At 44.4% G+C, this 17,049-nt stretch overlaps 1 protein-coding gene across 4 annotated transcripts in view; it reads right to left on the bottom strand.

Annotated features, from left to right (window-relative positions):
• The window catches only part of GANC (glucosidase alpha, neutral C), a 44,925-nt gene that overhangs the window by 14,344 nt on the left and 13,532 nt on the right, over positions 1 to 17,049 (bottom strand). For 3 of the 4 annotated variants that reach the window (XM_034769198.1, XM_034769199.1, XM_034769200.1), the window contains 7 exons: positions 13,214 to 13,280; positions 10,355 to 10,451; positions 9,032 to 9,212; positions 8,234 to 8,387; positions 6,441 to 6,676; positions 2,523 to 2,649; positions 309 to 388 (listed from right to left, as the gene is read on the bottom strand). In XM_034769198.1, coding sequence (XP_034625089.1) covers positions 309 to 388; positions 2,523 to 2,649; positions 6,441 to 6,676; positions 8,234 to 8,387; positions 9,032 to 9,212; positions 10,355 to 10,451; positions 13,214 to 13,280 — 942 coding nt within the window. The remainder of the gene's footprint in view (positions 1 to 308; positions 389 to 2,522; positions 2,650 to 6,440; positions 6,677 to 8,233; positions 8,388 to 9,031; positions 9,213 to 10,354; positions 10,452 to 13,213; positions 13,281 to 17,049) is intronic. The other variant, XR_004645547.1, reaches the window with a different exon arrangement.

Raw genomic sequence — 17,049 nt, 5'->3', positions numbered from 1 at the left:
ACATGGTGGTAAAATGCCTTTTCCCTGTCCACACCAAAGTCTCCACTGTTGCTATCGGGAGGGAATTGCATCAGTGGTGAATTAGGCTCCTATTTTTCTTAGTGTTGACAAGGCCATGGTGAGGCTCCTTCTGCAGTCTATATGGTTATCACTATATTCAGGATATTTGCCTCTACAGTCTAATGACCATCTACAAATACAAAGCCCCACTACCTTACTTATCTAGTAGTTTATCTCCTCTGACTCTCTCTTCCCCATTTCCTGGTTTTCGATGTGCTCTGTAGGATCCAAAGAGAAGAAACACAAACCTTATATGATTTGAAGGCAAACTGATCTGCATACCATTCTCGGACTTCAGGATTGGTAAAATCCAGGTAAGAAGAGGAACCTGCAGGTATGGACCACCACATTTATTATTTTAACTTTTATAGCATTTATTGTTTTGGCATTCAAGCACTGTGACATGTTGATACAACGATCTCTACAATGGGTAGCACCGAGACTTCTGCCTTTGCTGTAATCTTAATATGTAACCCAAAATGCCAGGAACAAAAACCTAAGCAAAGTGTAACCAAGTGCTAAACTAAACAAGTACATCTTACACTGTGATCTTAAGACCACTAAGCTTGGGTTGTGGTGGGCTAAATTCCACACCATTTAAAGATCGTGACCAGCATTTTGAATGGCACCCAGGAGCAAACTGAAAGCCAGTGAAGGAATCGAAGCCTTGATGTTACAGGGAGTGTCACTCAGGAGGTGGGTAACTGTGTTCTGCAATGGTTGTACTACGGTCATTACATAGTATAGAGCCACAGTGATTCAATATTGTACACAGACAGCTGATTTGCTGTCAGTTTATGTCCCTGCTGGAGCCCCATTGATCCTCATATATTTCCTTGTTTACAGAGACGTCTACTCCCCATGCACCAGTAGTGCAGTATTCACCAACAGTGTAGTGGAGTTTTGGAAGTGCAGGCACTCCCAAGTATAGTCAGGAATGTAACAAAATGCATCTATATACTTATTTCAGAGCCGCACCCATGTCATGACTCCCTGTTATTTGTTGCTAGGCTGTCCGGCTTGAAGCTAGAATTTTAAGACTGGCAACTTCTACAAAAGTCATGTTTTCTGGAATTAGATGGATATTTTAAAATATAAAATTGGGGCTTGCCAACCTTAATGGTGTCCAAATCCTATTAACTCTTATCTCACTTTCCCTTTTCCCTTCTCAGACTTTCCCCCCTCCATCTGATCTAACCCTTTTCCAATTTTGCTGTTCCCACCTTTGCTGAAAAGGATCTTTATGGTACTGTTTCATTCTCACAGCACTGTGGCCACTGTCTCTCCCTGCGTGGCCTCACAAACTTCAAGTGGAAAGGATTCCTCTAGCCACACACTATACAGTGAAGAATACAAGCCCCACTCCATGAAATTTGAAGTGTTTTCCAAGGGGTGTCTCTGGCCCCACTAGGGAGAAAGTGTACATGAAACCCTTGTTCACTGTTACAACATTAAACCGTGAAGTGTGGTCTTGGGTTTTATATTATCACTGGCTTACTCCCATTGTAACAATCACCATTAAAAATCCAAGAAGGAATAGCAATCTCCTCTCACTAAAATTAACACAGTTCAGTGATTTAAACTATTAACAATTCCTCCTATTTCTAGAATCTTTCCGCTTGTTGTTATACCAACCAGTGACTTCAGCAGAAACCTTGAAGACCTCTTATTACAGTTCTTTTAACAATTCAGTTTGTACCAGTCTATTTGACTCAACTTTTGCTTACTTTTATAAACAATTTCATGTAACAGGCCGAGTACGATTTATGTAACATTGGACAATTTAAGAGTACTGATCTTTGCACAAGTTCAGTAACTTTATGGTGCCATGCACCTAGATTATATGCAGACAGAGGCACTGTCTTTCTAAGTTGCCAGGGGGTGCTTAACCCCCACTCCGCCCCAGGCCCTTTCCCCACTCCACCCTTTCCACCAAGCCTCCCCACCTCTTCCCACCCCCTCTGCCCCTGCCCTGCCCCATTCTGCCCCCTCCCCTGAGCTTGCCCCACCCTAGCTCCTCCCCCTTTTCCCCAGTGACTCCTGCACGCTGCTGAACAGCTGATCCATGGCAGGTGGGAGGCACTGGGAGGGAGGGGGAGGAGCTGATTAGCAGGGCCGCTGGTGGGCAGGAGGTGATGGAGCTGATGGGGGGGAGGGCTGCCAGTGGGTGCTGAGCACCCACTATTTTTGGAGCACCCACAGAGTCAGCGCCCATGTATGCAGAGATAATAGAACTAATGGTAGGGGAATTAGAGCTGGGAAGACTAGGAGATGCATTAGAACTGTCAAAAGAACTATAAGACTTGGAATCATGAATATCCAAGAATTACACCAACATTTTTTTTCCTTTTGAGATGCTAGTTCTATCCACATGACTATCCACTTTTGACTCATGTTATTCTGCTAAACATTACAAATAAACAAATTCTAATGTATAGACTATAAGCAGTGGGTTTTCTTACCTGGCCAACAGATGCCCTCAAAGTCTTGGCCTGTCCTATTTTTCACAAAATACCCCTTCTTTTTGGCCTGAGAGTATAGCGTGTACATGGGATCAACCTTAATGTGAGGATCTATAATGACAACAAGCTGCCAGCATAAGAGATGAGAAGAATCCATTAGCATCAACTGTTCAGCATATTACAGAAAGAGCTCAGTCCTGATTCAGGTTAAGGCACGGGCAGTCACATTTTTGAAAAAGGAGTTACTGGCCCTTGTGCATACTTACTATACATATGTAAACTAGCTGATTTCACAAGACAAGTAGCAGTGCATGCTTGTCTACCTGAAATAAGGGTCAGTACTATATCATATGCTTCAAAAGAAAGTAACCTCCCCTAAAACCAATATAATACAACATTACACAATTGATGAGGTGGGAAAATAAATTTCTCCCTGACTGTTGTGGCGACTAGTTTCTTCCCTAAACCATAACATTTAATTACCGTGACAAAGTCAGGCTGGACCGCTGCAATCGGAGTGATGGAAGGCAGGGCTATTAGCCAAGAATGAAAAAGGCCCTTTTGCCTACAAACTGAAAAGAGGTCAACTAAGGACACCTGGACATTTAAAAACCCCTCTCCTGGTGGGAGAGAGGGAGGAGAGACAAGCTGCTGCAGGATTAATGGCATCGGGGAGAAAAGGCTTCTCCAGGGTGAGAGGGTGCTCTTCTACCTCCAGCGGAAACCACCAAACTGACTGCCTATTTAGGAGAAGGATGGACACCCTGGTGGCCAATAACAAGGCAACACTACCCCCTTCAAGAGGGGGTAGGAATTGTGAATTTGTTTCTTTTGTTTGGTAGAGGAGTACTCCTTGGGCCTGCCTTAAAAATTGACAAATAAACCCAGAATGGGAAGCCCAACACTCCCCAGCGTGGGGCTGATTTACTTCAGACCCCACCATCATCTGAGGGGGAAGCACTAAGCTTGGTGAGATGGAAGAAGTGCCCTGCCACATTACACATTGTGACAGCATATGCTATTATGGTCACCACTTATTATGATCAATCTTGTACAAATGCCTTGTGAGGTATCATTGGGAAAAGTTATAGTCTGCTGAATATTATTGCCCTGTTAAAATGTGTGTATCAACACTGCATATGGAGTTATGAGATTTTGCTATATGTTTGCTACTGAAACATGTTGTGAGTCTGGGGAATGCCCACAGTCTAGCTCTTTAGAAATAACAAAAGAACTATAAACAAAGGACTGGCATGTCATCCCCAGAGATACCTGCATGCATACTGAAGGTGCAAGCAAGAATTTGCAATTCATATGGAAATCTGAGTGCACAGCACATAGGCATGGAGTTGCATGACCTCATGACACAGCAAGAACTTTTCCAGTAAAAAGGGTCAAGATACATGTGAAACTGACTGACTAGTCAAGTTGGGTATGATCCATAACTTAAAAAGAGACCATAGAAGACTCCTGCCTCCCCGTACTGGGGTGGGGGGAGGGGGGGCACAATCTAAAGGGGAGGACATGTGACCTAAGTTCCCTCCAAGGTGCGCGCTTACATAGACACGCAGGAGGCCACCAAGAGCCACACACTTAACTCCCCCAGCCCTGGAGCTGCTGCGGCGGGGAGAGGCGCTTCTCTCCCGGCCCTGACCCCAGCCCCAGAGCTGCTGCAGCAGGGAGAGGGCTAGGGGGAGTCCTTTCTCCCCGCCACAGCCCCAGGGCATCCTGCACCTCAAACCCCTCATCCTCGGCCCCACCCCCGAGCCTGCACCTCCAGCCAGAGTCCTCGCCCCCTCCCGCACCCCAACCCTCTGCCCTAGCCCTCAGCCCTCAGCCCCATCCCACATCCTGAACCCCTCATCCCCAGCCTCACCCCAGAGCCCGCATGCCCAGCCAGAGCCCTCAGCCCCTGCACCCCAACCCTCTGCCCCAGTCCTGAGCCCCCTCCCACATGCCAGACCCCTCGGCCCCACCCCCACCACACATTATCTCCATATTGGTGCACATAACTAATTTTTCCCATTCATGTAGAATGAATTTTGAGGGAACATTGCATATGACTGTCCCACATGTCTCCTCTGCCCAGTGACCCCCCTACCCTCCTCCCAGCCTGGGGCCACCACGCTCTCCCTGCCGCACATTACCTGCTGGGGGGGCAGGGGCAGAGAGGGGCTCTGTCCTTCTCTCTCTGTATCTCCCCTCTGCATGTTCAGCAGCCGAGCCCAGGCAGAGAGCGAGTCACTGCTGACTCCCAGCCAGGCTCTCTCAGGCTTCTTGGTAACCAGTGTAATATTGCAGAAACTGTTTTGTTACTGGCTTGGTGAATCTAATTATAGAATAAACCACCAGTTTGGGAGATTGCAAGGAATAGGGCAGACAGTCTGCCCTGAGTATAGCATTCTCAGTGTAGCCCATCCAGGCACCCGGTCACAATATAAAAAGAGGGAACAAAGGCCCCTGGCCACCTCTCTTCTTTTCCATCTTTACTAAAACAAGATTGATTGTAAGACTTGGAACTGGGGAAGATTGATCCCAGGCTGGGAAAGGAAACCAGCCTGTGTACTAAGAACTGAACTGCCTGCAGCGTCCAGAGGGGTGAGAATAACTGTTTGCTTCAAATTTAGCTTAGGTAAAGTTTAGGAAACAGCTTGCAGTTTTTATCTTTTATTTCTTTTTGTAACCAAGTCTGATCTTCAATGCCAACCCCACTAGTAATCACCTAAAATCCATCTTTCCATTTTAATGTTTTATTTAAACCAGTGTGTTTTTGGCTGAAGAGTTTGGGGAATCTACTCAGATTAGCAAGGGCTGATGCATATTCATTTTCTTTGATAAAATGATTAACTTAAGAGCTTGCACTGTCCAAGGGGGTCTTGAGCAGTGTAAGACGCACATTTCTGGGGTGCAAGGCTGGGACTAGAGATAAACGGGTGTTATTCTATATGTAAGAGTGGTTGGGCATAAAACTCTGGTAGTTGTCTGGGGGTGAGCTGCATACTAGAGGCTGGGTGAGTGGGCAGAGTGGCAACTCATACAGCAAAGCGGCGCAGAGTGTACACCAGACTGGAGCATTAAGGGGGCACAGCTATCTTATGAGCTCGATTGTACTTTGGGGGATGTCACACTCATATCTTAACATGCATAATAAATATCGGTTATAAAATTTTCCTGACCTTTTAAAAAAATTGACCATTGTATTTTGCTTAGTTGCCTTCTGCAGCCATTAATTCCAGGGTTAGAAGAGGTGCTACTATGTAACTTACTATGACTTCACTACTTTAACATTGCTCCAATAATCATTGGTTTTTGGCTGAGATCAACTATTGTATGAGTTCATTAGTTGGTTACATAATCTCTAGATTCTGCACTTGAATATATAATACATTTATAAGTCCATACAGCTAAGGACTATACAATAAAAGCAGAAATAAAGATTAACCAACCAGAATACACTGCTAACTACAGCCAAACGATCTGATACAAGGGCAAACGTAGTAGCCCTTAGGCAACCAATCCCACCAAACAAGAAGGAACAATTCCCAATTAACATAGATAGGGGAGAAAATGGATTGTCAATATAAAAAAGAAAAGCAAAAACAGAGAAGGGGGCTTAACAATGGGTAAAGGTCACCCTATTGAAATAAACAGACCTTCCTTTATGACCTAAATGCAGCCAACAAGGACTGCAGTGAAACCTCCTGTAAGATGGAGTTTCACATAGGTGGAGCCTAGACCAAGAAAGCTTTGTCCTCCGCCTTATGCTAACTAAGCAAAACATGAGTAAGAACTGACCCACCACAGCCACTAGTAACTGCTGGTGGGGACATGGAATGAGATATGTTTGCTCAAGTATTTAGGGCCTCCCTAAATTATGCTGTACTATGACATTTTCCTTCCTCCCTCTGTATAATGTACCTTGCGTTTTTTCCTCATGAGCAGTTCCTGCATCCTTCTGGGGTGCTGAAATTTTTTCTTGTCCCAGGTGAAGTACCTCTTGCCTTCTGTGTGCTCTATGTCCAGCCATATAACATCATAGGGGATGTCATGCTCATCAAAGCCAGCGTCTACTGTCTTTACATCCTGCTCATCCTCATAGTTCCAGCGGCATTGGTGGTAGCCCAAGGAGAAGAGAGGAGGCAGGGCTTGAGTGCCTAGGAGCAGATATGAAGTTAGAAACTAAGCCAATAAGCATAATAATGGTATTGCCTTTCAGGGTTACCTTGAATCTTTGGAAAAGTCAATGGGAGTGGCATGGCTGAAATCATATGCAACTGTTTGAAATTGAAGCATACTTACCTAAGGTTCAGTCCAGAGCACAATTTTCACATTTTGAGTTTGTAACACCAGAAACTAAGATCATAACAAAAATTATGGACAGGCTTAAATTTAGCAGAAGCTGCTGTAATTATTATATCATATGGGTGAGAAAACGATTGTTACAGGGTGGCATAATGATGCAGTGTTATTCTAGTGATCATTATTACTCTCCTTGCTAAAATTTTTGTTGACGTTTTAAAAATATTGAGGGTGAATTTAATTTTCATTGACATGAATAACTAACAAGATCAGGTTTAGTGGAGAAGGCCATTGTAATCTTCCTGCCAGTACACCTCAAGAATGATTTGTAATTCCCCTTACTCTGGCACTTGAGCAGAAACTAATATTTGCTTAGTAATAGAAAATAAAACCGGTTCCTTAGGTGCAACAATACAGCGAGACCAGGGGGTCAGATTTTTTTGAAACTTTTTCATAGTGTGGGCCTCAGCTTTGAGAGACAGTCTTGTAAACTATTTGCCCTCCATTCATGACCAAATGGACCACTTCTTCTCCTATTCATGATCCAATAATATCCCCGTGGCAATTGCTTATGTGGAAAAGTAACAGGAAAGCTTGTGTGCTCTTAACTGTCTTAAATGTAGTAAGACAAGGAGGGTGAGGTTATACCTTTTATTGGACCAACTTCTGTTGTCTCTTTCACCAAGCTTTTGAGCTTACCTCACAAAGCTCTTTTTCCACCAACTGAAGTTGTTCCAATAAAACATATTACCTCATTCATCTTGTCTCTCTAATATCCAGGCACCAACATGGCTACAACAACACTGCCTATAGTGTAGTAGGTAATTTTTCCTTTATAAAAAAGTTAGTCACACTCTGCACTTTTGCTCTTTTGTCTCCCCTTGCCTATGACTCTTTGCCACCTGGCCTCTTACTTCTCCTATCGCCCTGCATTTGCTTTCCGGTCACTTTGCTACCTTCTCTCATGGACTCACTGGCCAGCTACCATCTCCTCTTCCTGCTCCCTTACAGGTACTATCCAGTTGCTTCATTCCTTTCTCCCACTGGTGCTTGGTAGCGCCACTCACTAGGATTTTCTCCTGTTTCCTCTCTTCCCTCATGAAAGAGCAGCCTCAGTAGTAACAAATAGATTGGCTTCACATTTCCAGCTACTTTTAGAGGCCAAGCCTGAACACCTGTAGATGCTGCTGAAAACAAGGATGAAAGCCATCTCTCCACAGAACACCAGCAAGTGCTCTGTGAACTACATTTTGGGACTGGCTGTCCTACTGCATTCAATGAGATAAGTAAACATTAGTCCCCTTTTTGATACAATATGTCCAGCAGGTAATTGTTCCACATTATTTAGGTGATGACAGGGAACCTCAGTGAGGAATGTACAATGCTGTTTCTTCACTGATACAAGATAATACCTGTCAATTGTGCATATTGCTTGAAGATATCAAAAGGGTTGGGTCCCATTAGTAGGAAAACATCAATTATTCCACTTTCTGACATCCAGTGCACATCAGTTTGAGGCACCACTCTCTGCTTAGTTATGTCTGGAGGGGATCTGGATGGTACATGCTTTGAAAGAAACAGAAAGTAGAATCTGAAGCCCTCTCTCTACCAAAGATTAATTTTACAATCTCTCCATTGATTGTCCAGACCTCAATATTTCTCTCTGATTTTTTTATATAATTTAATCTAAATAGTGTATTTTTGACCATGATAATGCAATATTTTATTTTACTGTCTCATTTTAATAAGCAAAACTAATATTGGGTGTGAAATAACAGCTATATCCTTGTTCCCTGAATATCAGCAATATAGTCACATGAAGTACTGGGGAGGGGAAAAATACCAAGAACTTCTAAATTCCATGGTTTGATAAATCCTAGCTTAAAAAATGCTCATTATGTTTTCTGCACTTGATCGTGTTGGATATTTATTTTTGTGAATTTTTCTTGCAGGATTTGAAATACTTCAAAAAATTTTTTTTCCTCATATGAAATTTATTATGTGATTCCTGCATCTTGTCTTCTGAAAAATGCATCCTTGTGATCATGTCTAAAGTTCACTAAAATAAATGAGGAGGGAGAGAAAAGAGAGTTACAATTCCTGATTCACTGAGGCAAAAGGTGAACATGAAGTTACACTATCAGATTGCCCTGTGCAGGAGTATTTTAATTTCTTATTGAACTCCTGGGCAAATACCATGCATCTCTCACCTCCATTACAGCTTTTGTATTAATCTCCACTAGAGTTTCTGAGGAATTCAGCCAGAAGATCCCAGAAGTTCTGTTAGGTTTATGTGCTAACAGAAAGGGCACTGAACCATAAATGCCCATTTTGTCATGAATCTTGTGCCCATAGACATCCAAGTTAAAAAGCCGGTAGGCATCATCGTCACTGGAATGAACAAACAAACATTACTTGTCATAATTACTCACTGGGCCACTGAACTCAAAGGTGTTACAGCAGGGATTAATATGGTGTATTCTTTATTACGGTCTATCATTTATCAGCAAGATATGACATGTGGCATGGATGACCATTTCTATCACTTTGCTCAAAGCTAGCTGTATCAAATTATATCTCTTGCTATCAATGACACTGCTTCTGATGTGGTCTTATCCTTACACTATTAACACTCCCCTTCCCCATTTTTCTGCTTAAATCCCATAGAGCCATCTGGAGCTGCTCTTTTATGCATTTCAGTAAAGTATATTCTATTTAAACCTTAGAAATACTCATGCAGAATTGGCTGCACAGAAACATAATAGAGAACAGGAAGAGTCAGTGGCAGCACTGTGGAGTTGGAAGCAGAGCAGCCTATTCCTTGGGGACAGATGCCATCATTTTATGTGTTGCTGCTATTAGAACAAAATACAAAATGTATCGTCTGCTGTATCGGTGTATGTCATACACATCTCAAGCCTTGTTTGAATTAAATCATCTGGAACACTTTATGGCTTCTCCATTACAGGACTTATAAAGTTTTCTTTAGTTATTCACCAATCCACTTAACACCTAAGCTGCAGTAACCACTCCTTGTGCTCATTCAGTCTTGGATTTCCTCACATCACACCACTGATATGTCTGTTATGACTCGCAATGGCCATCCGAACAACAATCCGGTGTGCTCAGTTAAACTGTTGTGCAAATCTAAATGTTCAAAGGTGACATCAGGACAAAGATCACCAGCACTTGTTCCCATTGGATTATCAAGTTTCAGATGTGCTACCCCCAGCGCCGGCTCCAGGGTTTTTGTCGCCCCAAGTGGCGGGGAAAAAAAAAAAAAAAAGCCGCCATCACAATCGGCTCCACCGTGCCGCTTTCTTCTTTGGCGGCAAGTCCTTCCCTCTGATAGGGACCGAAGGACCCGCTGCCGAATTGCTGCCGAAGAGCCTGACGTGCCGCCCCTTCCCCTTGGCCATCCCAAGCACCTGCTTGCTGGGCTGGTGTCTGGAGCCGTCCCTGGCTACCCCGCCTAATTATCCCCAAAGTCAGAATTACAGCCCTCTTTAGAAGCAAATCTGCTACTCTTTTACCTGGTGTTTTTGAGGAGAAGTGTTTCTGCATGCTCTGGTATTCCATAGACATGTTCACATCCATGCAAAGAAAAATCCAAGCCTATGGAACTGGGACCTGTAGGAACAGTATTAAACTACAACAGCCCTGAGTTCTGGTCTTATCATGGCCTAACTTTAAGAAACAGATCAGGACATACTAATTATAAAAATGTTCTGTTTACCTATTGCTTCAAACTTGATTTGAGATTCACCTCCATTATTATATACTTACTATATGGGAAAGTTTTCTAGGGGCACTTGTTTGTAAATTTGTTGTTTATAAATTTTGATCTAATCATGAAGGGCAAAAAGAATGCATTTATAGTAAAAAATGCCCAAACTTGCAGGTTACTTTATTTTTATCAAACTATTCTTTATTATGTAATAAAACGGTTTACAATTTCTATCTCAATTCCTGCAAGCTCTGCCCTGCAACAAGGTGAAGTAAGAAAGCCTCTTTTCCAGCCCTGCTTTCCTGTTTCAGCCTCAGGAGAGGCAGCAGCAGAGCACACACATCTTAAACATGGCATATCAACTCCGTCAGCTAAATCATTTTCTTTTATCTGTGTAAATCCAGAGCAACCCCAACAAAGTAAATGGGGTTACTTCAGACTGACACACACACACACACAAAAATCTGACCGTATGGACTTTATTCCCTAGGGAATCCGTGACTTCAGTGGCAGTTGTTACAGAAATACAGCCTTAAGTATTTTATACCAGTTCATGCAACATTCTTTAGATCACAGGTTTTACATTTCACCAAGGGAAAGATATGGGACTTTAATCACTTCTTAGAAGAGCTTTAGCCAACCAAACAAAATCATTGTATATTGATCTTTGTGCCTTTTGAAAGATTTTGGGTTGCAAGTCCCGGAGACTGAAATTCTCTTTCTGTCCACAGAACAGGTACAGCACAGGCAACAGGAGTGAGAGCTTCCTCACCCTGTGCCACCTGTGTGCCTCCTCAACCGTGATCTAGACATCTTCTAGAGAAGGGAGGTTACAGCAATTTAGTTTCCATGGCCCAGATCCACAAAAGGACTTAGACATTGTGATGCTGAGCATCATGGCTCCTAACTTTTAAGGGCCTGGCAAATCACAGGAACAACACTGCAATCCACAAAGCATGAGTTAGGAGCCTGGGCTCCTATACAGTGAATGAAAGATAAGCACCTTAGTCTGCAGTCCACAAAGCCAGTGTGGTAGGTGGGGAGCTGCCTAACCTAGCCAATGGGAGATGAGGCCAAAGGTGGGGGCTGTCCTAAGTCCTGCCCCTCTCATGGAGATAGGCACCTAAGTCTGGGCTGCAGGGAGGTGCCTTGCCCTGCTAGTAATCCACAAACCAGGGAAGATAGGTATTCATCCCTGTAAGTCGTGTGTGGGGCCCACAACAAAACAGCTGGGTGCAAGATCTCCCTTGCAACCTTTAGCCTAGTAGATAGGGTGCTCACTCAGGATGTAAAAGATCCCTGGTTTGAGTTCCCTCTCCTCCTAAGCGAGAGAAGGAATTTGACCAGGGATTGTCCGCTTTCAGGTGAGTGCTCTAATCAGTAGGCCATACAGTCATTCTAACTCTTTCTCTGGCCCAATTTATATATAATTGTTCAATTAAAGTCGAACAACTTAAATAGGTGAGACTGAAGGAGCCCTACATCAGAATATTCCATTGCTTAGGGCTCTCCCCACAGAGGGGCTGATCCCTGTTCAAATTCCTTCTCCCCCACAGGAAGAAGGGGAGCTTGAACCAGAGGTTAGCTATAGCCCGGATGAGTACTCTATCCACCAGGCTAACAGTTATAAGGGAACTACCTTTCCTCTTCCTTTTCTTCCCCTCCCTCCCAGCTGTTTTGTGTGAACTCAGTGGAGGAGCCCAATCCCGCAGCCTCTGAGCATGCCTACTGGATCTGGGCTCCTGTACAGGACTTAGACAGCTGAATATCTCTCTTTCCCAGTTTGTGAATTGCTCTGGGGCTTACACAGGAGACAGACATCTGGATGGCTATCATGAGGCAGCAGTGCGCATACTCAGGCAGAAGATAGGCACCCGGCACCTAGTGTTAGGCTTCAGCATGCATGCCCAGAGGCAAAAACTTAGGCATCCACAGGGATAGGTGGCAGCTGAGGCCTTGGCTACACTGGCGCTGTACAGTGCTGCAACTTGCTGCACTCAGGGGTGTGAAAACACCACCCCCTGAGCGCAGCGAGTGCAGCGTTGTAAAGCGCCAGTGTAATCACCACCTGCAGTGCTGCACGCTCGCTCACAGCGCTGCAAGCTATTCCCCTTGGAGAGGTGGAGTACTTGCAGCGTGACTACACTCGCACTTCACAGCGCTGCCGCGGCAGCACTGTGAATTCTCAAGTGTAGCCAAGGCCTAAGTGAGAGTTTTGTGGATCACAGTGGTGCCTAAAAATAGGACTTGGGCACCTAAGTACCTTTGTGGATTGCACCGCAGGCCCAATCAATTGTTGGCCTCTCTATTGGGTCTGTTAACTTAGTGCCCACTGTGATAAAGGTTTATGTGATAATGTTTTATGTCATGCAGAGCCTGGCCCATTAGGAAATGGATTGAGTTAACCCATTCATTTCATGTAGAACACAACAGGTTGTTATGAATTTAGTTCAATTCCAGCCTAAATTAGTAATGAACAGTGACCTAGAGAGGTCTATAGTCCATTAATAAATATTAATTATTAATGTATTCTTTGAGCCTTCCAGTAGGAGAAAGAGAGATGGATAACCATTAAGTAGTTAAACAAAAAGGCAGATAGAAATATGAATGAGCACATACTTATGCAAACTGGTAAAGTTGTTTTCAAGTCTAGGCTTAATCTTACCATTAGCTTTGATGTCTAAAAAACTGCCAAATTCCTCCTGCCAGAGACCCAGATCCTCTTGATTTTCCTACATGTACAAAAATAAGCAAATCTAACTTAGCCAACTGTGCTTGTTTACAGAACATTTTATTTATGAGTGATACACATATATTCTCTTGAGATGCATTATTTACTTGATATGTTGTTGAACATAGGTGGAATGTGGGCCAAAAAACACTTCAGGTTTGGGCCAGGCCTGTGAACCTTGAAGAACGGATGCGCTGGTGGAACACTACTGTGCTCCGCTGCAGCACAGAAGAGCAGCATAGATTCCAAGGCCAGAAGGGACAATTGTAATCATCTAGTCTGAGCTCTTGATGCAACACAGGCCTGAAATAATGCCTTGAGCATAGCTTTAAAAAAATACATCCACCACAACCCTCGGTAAATTGTTCCAATGGTTAATTACTCTCATTGTTAAAAATGTCCACCTTATTACCTGTCTGAATGTGTCTAGCTTCAGCTTCCAGCCATTGGATCGTGTTATACCTTTCTCTGCTAGATTGAAAAGCCTGTTAAATATTTGTTCCCTATCTAGATACTTATAGACTAATCAAGTCACCACCTTAACCTGTTCCTTGTTAAGCTAGATTGTCCTCTTTGAGTCTATCACTATAAAACAAGTTTTCTAATCCTTTAATCATTCTTGTGGCTCCTCTCTGAATCCTCTCCTGTTTATTCGTCTTGAATTATGGACACCAGAACCGGACACAGTATTCCAGTAGTAGTCGCACCAGTGCCAAACATAGGGGTAAAATAACCTCTGTGCTCCTATGCAAGATCACCCTGTTTATGCATCTCCAGGATTGCATTAGCATCTTGGGCCACTCTGTCACAGTGGGAGCTCATGTTCAGCTGATTATCCACCATTCCCCCACCCCAAATCTTTTTCAGAGTCACTGCTTCCCAGGATGGAGTCCCCCATCCTCTAAATATGGCCTATGTTCTTTGTTCCTAGATATATACATTTAGCCGTATTAAAAACATGTAGCTGGCTTGTGCCCAGTTTACCAAGTGATCCAGATTGCTCTGATCCAGTGACCTGCCCTCTTCATTATTTGCCACTTTCTCAATTTGTGCATCATCTGCAAACTTTATTGGTGATGACCTGAGTTTTTTTCCAGGTCATTGAAGGTAAGGTCATTAAATAATGTAGAGCCAAGAACCTAGCCTTGCAGGAACCCACTGGAAACACAGCTGCTTGATCATGATTCCCCATTTACAATTACATTTTGAGACCTATCAGTTAGCCAGCTTTTAATCCATTTAATATGTGCCAAGTTAATTCTACATTCTAGTTTTTTAATCAAAATGTGTGGTACCATGTCAAATGCCTTACATAAGGACAACACTTGACTTGGTACTGCAATAAAAGATCTTGAAAACTCACAAAGCAATACAGATACTATTTCAGCATATTTGATCCTGAGCTCCCAGGACAAGCCAGGCAATGAGAGTCTCCAACCCTTATAGGAGTCTTGAGCTTGTTAATGGCCTCCCTCAATTCTTGAGCCCTGTGCCCTACTCTCCAATCTCCTTGAATTTAATCTTTTTGCAATATTCTTTCTGATTTTCTTTTTCACACTCACTTCAGCATAAAATGAGCTTGCCTTCTGTGACAGTTTGTTCCCTTATGTTCACCCCTTTTAAAAGACTATGATAAATTTTGTACAAAGCATACGTTGTAAGGTATCATTTGAAAACTCATGCTTTGCTGATTATTGTCTTGGTAAAATATGCATGGCAACATTGTGTATACAGTTGTAAGATTCTACTGCATGATATTAAGATAGGTTCTAACATGTTCTGGAGGGCAGTCAGAAACCAGTTCCCCAGAGACAAAAGGCTAGCCAAGTCCTCGGCCAGGTGTCAATGAGATTAAGTGGACCATCACCTGAGTGGACACTCTTTGGCAGGAGAGGGGATGTGGGCTAAAAAACCCTGCATTTTGACAAAGAAGCATCCTGAGGTTCCTGCCCCCACAGACTTTCTGTCTACTGAAACTCAACTGGAGATGACTGTTGCACAAGAGAAAAGGTTATAAGGGGAGATCATCTCTCTCAAATCATCTCTCCCTTGCTCTCTACCCAGGGCATCATCAACACCTGAAAAAACAAAGGAAGTGTCATTGGACTGGGGAAGAGATCCTGACTGAAAGAGGTTCAGTCAGTAAGGCTGCTGGAACATGGGGTGGGAGACTTTTGCTTTGTATTCACTTAACTTGTTATGTTAGTTGCATTTTACCTTTTATTTCCTTGTAACCATTTCTGACTTTTATTCCTTATTACTTGTAATCACCTACAATCTATCTTTCTGTACTTAATAAATTTGTTTTGTTGTTTTACCTAAACCAGTGTGTTTGGGAAACTTCATTTGGGGTAATAAGATTTGGGCATATCATTTTCTATTAATAAATGACAGACTTCATATGAGCGTGTATTGTCCAGGAGTGTACTGGGCAGTTCAAGATGCACATTTCTGGGGTAAGTCTGGGACTGGAAATTTGCTGGTGTTGCTCTGCAGTTTGATTCAAGAGTGGCTGGCCATAGCACTCATACAATATAGGTGGGAGTGATTTACATGCTGGAGGCTGTGTTGAGCAGACCAAGAGTAGTAGCTGTCACAGCAAAGCAGTATAAAAGACACCCCAAGTTGGAGAATTGAGGGGACACAGCTGTTCATCAGTCCAGATTTGTACTCTGGGTAATGTCACACCCTCCTACACCAATTCTGACCTCCTATGACATCCTAGGAGCCCTCTTATTGGTCTACATCCAAGGTTGACCTGGAATGGGTTCCAGGGTAGAATACAGGTAGAACTTCCTCTAGCCTCTCCTCTTGTCAATTATAACAACATGGTGGAGCAAACAGCCATCTATTTAAGAGTAGGTTAGATAAATGTCTATCAGGGATGGTCTAGACAGTATTTGGTCCTGCCATGAGGGCAGGGGACTGGACTTGATGGCCTCTCGAGGTCCCTTCCAGTCCTAGAATCTATGAATCTGCACACATTGTACTAACACAGTGTAGCGGGGCGGCCTGGCTTCCAGGCGCCCCAGGAAGTGATGAGCCAGAAAAGCCGCCAGAGTGGGCGGAGCCACTGCGGCCTGTCCCCGCCCCCCGGAAGTCAAGGGGCGGGACAGGAAGTATAAAGGCCAGGCCCCAGCGCTCAGTAGCTGGCCGGCAGCGGGAGAGGACAGACGCTGGTGCCCGAGCTCCCGCGGACCTGAGCCTGCCGAGGGCCCGGTACCCTGAGGAGGACTGGCCGAGCCTGCCGAGAGCCCGGTATCCTGAGGAGCGGTTTGAGCTTCCCCCCGCCGAGGGCCCAGAGGGAGCGACACACCTACCTGGTGCTCGGGGCCCGGAGGAGCCCATAATCTGTGACCCAGCAGACGGAACTCAGGAGGAGCAGGTACCCATGGAGGAGGAGATGGGAAGTGGCCCGGGGATAGCAGACCCTGAACCCATGTCAGTGTGTTGCGGTCAGGATCCCCACTGACTGCGCGGCAGACGGACTGCTGCAGATAGGGCCCCGGGCTGGAACACAGTGGAGTGGGTGGGCCTGTGTTCCCCCCTGCCACCCCGCGCCGGGTGGCAGTCTCTCCTCCTCCTTGTCCAAGGGGGCCTGGGCCCCTGACTGACTATTGATTTGCTGCCCCGCCCTGACCTAGGGCCTGGGCTAACCCAAACTGACCCAGCCCCTGCTACAAGGCCTGGGCCACTGACTGACTATTGGTGTGCAGCCCCGCCCTGACCCAGGGCCGGAGCTGTTAATTGTCTGCTCAGCCCCTGCACAA

Source organism: Trachemys scripta, chromosome 4 (assembly GCF_013100865.1).
Source record: "Trachemys scripta elegans isolate TJP31775 chromosome 4, CAS_Tse_1.0, whole genome shotgun sequence".
Lineage (NCBI taxonomy): Eukaryota > Metazoa > Chordata > Testudines > Emydidae > Trachemys > Trachemys scripta.
Note: the sequence above shows the minus strand (reverse complement) of the source record. Positions and strands in the feature narration are given on the sequence as shown.